This window comes from Perognathus longimembris, chromosome 13 (assembly GCF_023159225.1).
Source record: "Perognathus longimembris pacificus isolate PPM17 chromosome 13, ASM2315922v1, whole genome shotgun sequence".
In the NCBI taxonomy this organism is placed as follows: domain Eukaryota; kingdom Metazoa; phylum Chordata; class Mammalia; order Rodentia; family Heteromyidae; genus Perognathus; species Perognathus longimembris.
Window position 1 is genome coordinate 37,507,886 of NC_063173.1, and position 6,695 is coordinate 37,514,580.

The following is a 6,695-nucleotide window of genomic DNA, read 5'->3' on the forward strand; positions in this document are numbered from 1 at the left end:
AGGGCTCCACCATCCACACTATTCATTAATAGCACTTTTAACAATGGTGGGCATAGCCAGTGCTAAGCGTTTCTTGAATGAAATTGTTAGTAATTATTGAGCATCTATTATGTGCCAAGATTTTTTTTAGGGGGGCAGCAATCCTGGGGCTTGGACTCAGGGACCTGAGCACTGTCCCTGGCTTCTTTTGCTCTAGGCTAGCAGCATTCTACCACTTGAGCCACAGCGCCACTTCTGGCTTTTTCTCTATATGTGGTGCCAAGGAATCAAACCCAGGGCTTCGTGTATGCTAGGCAAGCACTCTACCACTAGACCACATTCCCAGCCCATGTACCAAGATCTTTAAAGGTATAATCTCACTTAATCTTCACACCATACAGGCACTCCATGCTGTTATCCCCCATCTTACAGATGACCAAATTGAGGGTTACAATGGTGAAGAAATTTGCTGCAGGTCACTCATCTATTTCGGTGTGTGTGTGTGTGTGTGTGTGTGTGTGTGTGTGTGTGTGTGTGTTGGTACTGGGGATTGAATTCAGGGCACTGTCCTTTAGCTTTTTCACTCAAGGCTAGTGCTCTACCTAGTGAGTCACAGCTCCACTTCCGGCTTTTTTGATTAACTGGAGATAAGAATCTGGAGGATCTGTCTGCCAGACTTTCCTGCCCAGGCTGGCTTCAAACCACAATCCTCAGACTTCAGCCTCCTGAGTAGCTAGGTTTACAGGCATGAGCCACCAACACCTGGCTATCCAACCCATCCATGTGGGTGGCAGAGGTGGGCCTCACATCCTTTCCCTTGCCACTAGGACACACTCCTGTGCTCTCCATGCACTCTGGAATGAGAACGTTCTCACTTGTGTCCTATCATTTCACTGAAATGTCAGGAAGTGAGGAGGATATGCTCAAAGTCCACGGACTCTCAATGAAAAATGGACAGGAGGAAGCCTGGAGGTGACACTCTTTGTCAAACCCACACATAGAGTTCCTTGAGAACGAGAGACAAGGATGGAACGAGGGGGTGGGAAGGAGAAGTTTCCCTTTTCTGCCAGCTCCCTGCTTATAAATACTACTCCATTAAAGTGGTTTCTCTGCCTCCCAGAAGGAAGCCATGAATATGTCATTATTTAATGACATTGCCTGGGATCTGAAACATCAATACCAAATGGGCAACAATATAGAAGTCCGGCTGCTCTGTGAAGCTGGGATTGTGTTTTATAAACACGACAGAACTTTTTATCATCCATCTTGGGCTGAGCAAAACCATATTTGTGTGGCATTCTGCGTAATGGACAAGAATAGATGGATTGGGGCTCTTAAAGTCCTGGCTGGAAGACGTTAAAAGTTTAAGAGCCCTATATAGCTGAGTCAAATGCATGTGACCATGCTGTATAATTAGCAGGCATAACAACAATAAATATATAATTTAAGGGGAGACCAGCAGGACAAGAATACTAACCAGCACTCTCCTTCCCATATGTAGCTATTTCCCAGTTGCTCTTCAGCTGTGTAAAACTGTCTCCCTGCTGGCAGTGGGACAATTTTAATATAAAAAGTGGGGGGGGGGCTGCAAGAGCCCATGCCTTCCCTAAGCAGTTGATACTTCCCTCTGAAGCCAGCCTTCAGGCATATGCAATTCTCCACACCTCTTATTAAACATTCATTTCACTTTGTCTAAAGGGACAATAGTGAAGGCCACCTCTGGTTTCCATGTACAAAAACTGAGTGTCTCTCTTGCCTGTCCTCCGGAGACCGGAAAAGGCACAGAAGAAACACTTGGGCTCTGAGCATCTGGGGAGCGTTGCTGTCTACCATGTGGGGAATCCTGCAGCCTAGACCCACCATGTTGACTTAAGGAGGAGAAGTCAAAGCATGGGGTCAAAAATCTATCTAGAACTGGACACCATTGGCTCACACCAGCAATCCTAGCCACTCAGGAGCCTGAAATCTGAGGATCCCAGTTGAAAGCCAGCTTAGACAGATAAATCCATAAGACTCTCAACTCCCATTGACTAGCAAAAAGCCAGAATCAGAGGTATGGTTGAACTGTTAGAGCAACCAGCTAAGGGAGAGTGTTCTGGCTCTGAGTTCAGACCCAAGAACCAGCACAAAAAAATTTAAATAAAAAAATAGTCTGTAAAGAAAAATCCCAAGGGATGCTCTTTGACTGGATGGTGTTTCCAGAAAAGCACCTGTTTTTGGTTTTGGTTTTGTTTTGTTTAGCAATTTCTGACCACTTTGCATTTGAGAGGCAGCTGCCCTTCCTGGCCTCAATTTGCAGTAAGAAAACACCCCAGTGTGATGGGCAACAGCAGAGGGTGGCATGAGCAGCACACGGCCTTTGATTTTTCCACATTGCGCCTAGTTCCTCCTTTAGTCTACTTTGGCTTATAGGGTTAGAGCTTTGGTCTTTTTTTCCCCCCTTTACATCCTCCAGATCAGTGCAGAGAGTTCCTTTCTGCCAAAAGTACAAAACTCTTCCCTGGGGTTATGATAACCACATGGAAATCCCCGGCCCTCCACTTCCTCTTCTGGGGCTGGTGTTCCCGGCTTTGACGCCCCCAATTTAAAGGGCAAAGCATAATTATCAGCTGTGACATCATCCGCTGATCTTATGGACTGACCTCCATTCTGACACAAGAGGAAGAAAATCAAAAGGCAAATGCTTCCCCAATCACAGGCATGTCTTGTAGCAGGGCCAGGGTTAAAGCACTGTAGGTAATGCAGAACGTCTTCCAAACGCAGCCTCTCCACCAGGGGCTAGGAGCTGGGAGTCTTCAGACTTCCAGTGGTAGGTTAGTATCAGTGTAAAATGTTGGGCAGCTTACCCAAAAGGTACAGAATCCTATTTCCCCATCTGTATAATGGTGCAATGCGTTTCCTCTGTCTTCACTCAGCAACCAACACAGAAGATTTCTTTCTGTGACCACGGAAGGTGTAGGAATTTCTCCCCATTAGCAAACAAGCAGTTCTGCAGCAGACACCCCACAGTGTCCTCTAGTTCAACCCAAGCTGACAATGTATGCCTGGAGATAGCATCGCACCATGCAGGGCAAGGGCTTTGACCTCCGGAGTCCTTACGACTGCTCCCTTTAGATGCCAATCGCAAGCTCCAGGCTGTTTTACCTGTGTCCCCTGACTAGACTTAACTTAAATCAGAGTTTCAACCACCTCTTCCTCTGGCTTAATGTGCTTGAGTGGCTCACAGAACTCAGGGAAACACTTCCCATCTACTGATTTATAATAAAGGACATTACAAAGAATACAGATGACAAGCTGCATAGGTCAAGGTAAGGAAGAAGGAATGCCACGCTCCAGGAATCCATCCTGAAGCGCTATCCTTTGGGGTTTTCATGGGGATTTCATTATATATGCACAATTGATTAAATTCTTGGCCATTGGTGAACAACTTAACCTTCTGTTTCTTTTTCTCTCCCTGGAGGTTTGGGGTGTGGAGCTAAAAATCCCAACCCTCCAAAAGCCCTGTCTCAGTCTTTCTGGAGACCTATCCTCATTCTGAAGTCCTCATTCACCTGGTGGTGGCCAGCTACCAGTCCACCTATCAGTATATAAAAACCACTCTCACTTTGGAAGATTTTAGGACTTGGATGCCTAAGTGTGGATTGAGACCAAAGATATATTTCACAATATCACACTACCACACCGGTTGTTAACATATCAAAGTAGCTAATATATAAAGTGCTGAGAAGAGTAACACAGTTAGTGCTGTTTTAAGTCCTGGTGATCGTGATTATATTTAACTGCATTTGAATCGGGTTCCCTTTATCTCTTTCCAGGACCCACCTGGCTGGTCTCTTCCACTGCCTGCTTATTTGCCACTGAAAGTTGTATCCAAATTAGATGGCAAGGATGTCTAACTACAGTCCACTCCAAATGATTTATGGTGGCCAACTCCTGAACTGGAACTTGATAGGCAGTGTGCTGTTGAGCCTGTCACACCTAGCCTTACCAGGGTGATGGTCACGTTACTTTGCCTTCATCCTTGGCTAGGAAGCCATGCCATCCTTCTGAGAGGGGCAACTATTCAACAGTTCCTTCCCCAGACTTAAAACCACACAGTTGCCCATTCCTCCTCACCTTGTCCCCATGTAGTTTACTGCATGGGTCCTCCCTTCTGGAAAGCTCAACATACTGTGCATTTCAATCCATCACAGCTTTTTTAATTAACTGCTCACAGGGTAAAGGACAGCTTGGGAAATTGTGTGTCTGGAGCAAACACGCAAGACACGTGGCTCCCTTCCTAAGAAGATGAAGGAGGCCCTAGGTCCCATTACCTCTGGGCACACGGTTTTCAGAACCCACCACTATGCACTTATCTGCCCCTGGTGAGGGGCGTGGCTCCCTGCATCTTTTAGCCCCATTAAGGCCAGGGTCCTGGGCTTCCCACTCTCCTCTGCCCAACCCACTTATCCATGGCTCAGGTCTTGGGAGTCAGATCCTTTGACTCAACTGCTCTCCTGACTGGGAAAACCAAGTAGTGACCAAAGCAAACCAGGTAAACTGCAATTGAGTGGTAAGCTTCACATGGTGAGGGGCTCAGGAATGGCTTGAACCAAAGGCCCAATAAATGAAGACCTAGAAAGTCACAATGCCACACCAGACAGGATGGAGAAGCTCCAACGCGATTTTATCCTTCAAATGTCCGACCCTCCAAAGAACTTCTGGCCAAAGCCATTTAATGAACTTCTCTATCCTAAGACCAAACTTTTTTTTTTCTCCCAGAGTTCTAGAACATCACGCAGCTTGGCCCTAGGAAATTGGCTCACAGGGTAACCCACATCCCACCCGTGGACCTAGGCCCACGGCGCACTTACCGTTGGCGTTCTTGCCACAGATGAGGTGTTCGTAGGACTGCAAGACGCCCCACAGCTCCGCATCGTTGTTGATGACCATCTCCAAGGCTTCAGCGGATACCTCTCCACCTCCTGCCCCTCCACCTCCACCGTCGGGGCTCTGGCTGGCCAACACCCTGGCCCGGATTTCCTCTACCAAGTTCTCCATGCAGGCGGTGAGCGAGATGGCTGCGTACTCATGGATGCGCACGGAGATGCGAGTGTCCACCATCCAGCGGAAGAAACGGCCCACGGAGAAGGTGAGCCCGCAGCGGGCCGACTTGCCCCGACGCAGCCCGTCGCCGGCGCTCATGCTGTACAACGACAGCGCCTTGACGGCGGCCAGAGCGCAGCTCTCCGCCAGCGCCCAGCTGTGCACCAGGCGCACGGCACTCTGCACCTCGAAGCGGGTGCACTTGGCGTGCAGCACGCTCAGGCGCTGCGCCTCGCGGGCCACACGGATGAGCGCCCTGCGGAGCAGCCCCGCTAGGCGCCTCACCGCCTCGGAGGAGAAGGTGGGCATCCGCCGGGCCCCGCCGGCGCCTTTGCGGAGGACCCGGGCCACGTCTCCCTCGGTCCAGGGGAACTCCTCCAGCTCGGGGAGCCGCGGGCAGCGCGAGAAGAGATCGGCCACTTCGGGATCCTCGGGCAGCACCGTGTTCACCGTGTCCCAGCTGTTGTGGCGACTGTTCATGGAGCCCGAGTAGCACCACCAGGGCGCCCCGCGGTGCTGCTGCGCCGAAGAGTTGAGCGCCTGCGAGTTAGACTTGGAGGACGACAGGCTGAGCGAGCGGCACGAGTCCCCCGCCCCATACCCGGAGTCCAAGGTCAAGTCCTCCAGCGTTTTCAAAGTGGAGCTGTATGTCCCGGCCATGGGGAGCCTGCCGCGGGCGGCCTCGCCGATGGGGGCGGGGGGGGGGGGGTGCTCACAACTCCATGGCCTCCTCCTCGCCCCAATTGGGCACAGTGCAAGCTCTAGGCTCTTCCCGGCGCCCCAGGACTCCGAGGTTGCATCGCCCGCCCGCCCGGCCGGGAAGGTAGACGGGGTTCGCCGGGAGCTGGAGGGCCCCGCACCCCGCGTTCCCGACCCGAAGCTGTCAGTGGAATGGTTCCCCGCTGTGCCTCCCCGGCACTCGTCCTGGTCCACCTCAACTTCCCGCAAGCAGAGCGTCTGTCTTCCAAAGAGAAGGGATCTCCGAGAGAACTGGAGGGCAGTAACCGGAGGAGGCGGCGCGGGGCGCAGAGCGAGTCCCGCACCAGCCGGCGAGAAAGGCACTGGACAAACTTCTGCGCTAATGCCGGCCGCCCGCACAGCTGGGTACCCCGCCGCGGCCCGCATGCAAATACCCCAGGCTGTCCCGCCAATCACCGACCGCAATGGGAAGAAGATAACCAATGATCTCCGAGAGGGGCGGATACTATGCAGATTTCCCTCCCCCGCGGGTGAAACCCCGTGGAGAAGGAGGCGGGGCGGGAGGCCGAGAGTGGAGGGTTGCGTCTGGGAGTATGGGGGCGGGGAGGGCGAGCAGCCGAGGAGGTGGGGAAGCAGGGGCTGGGGGTGGGGTGGGGTGGGCTGGGGGTGGGGTGGGGTGGGCTGGGGGGAGGTTCCAACGTGAAAGGAGCTCCCAATGCCTGTCTCTTCCCTGCCATCTAGGCTCTGGGTGAAGCTCTGTGCCGTCGAGCAATCAGTGATGTTGGGGGGAGGGATGGAGTGGGGTGGGGTGGGAAGGGGAGATCGGGGAGGGGACCCGGGCCAGGCGCCTCACCTCACTCCGGGACTTTCTACCAGGCCCCTCCTGCTTTCCAAGATGAAAGGCATGATTGCGTTTTGGAGGGAGAAATCCG

The 6,695-nt window shown here is 52.3% G+C and overlaps 1 protein-coding gene across 1 annotated transcript in view; it reads right to left on the reverse strand.

Moving 5' to 3' along the window:
- Abtb2 (ankyrin repeat and BTB domain containing 2) overlaps positions 1–6,119 on the reverse strand; it is a 166,073-nt gene extending 159,954 nt beyond the window's left edge. Inside the window, exon 1 of the mRNA XM_048360228.1 lies at positions 4,833–6,119. Within this exon, the coding sequence (XP_048216185.1) occupies positions 4,833–5,724 (892 nt within the window). The 5' untranslated portion in view covers positions 5,725–6,119. The remainder of the gene's footprint in view (positions 1–4,832) is intronic.
- Positions 6,120–6,695: the final 576 nt, after the last annotated feature.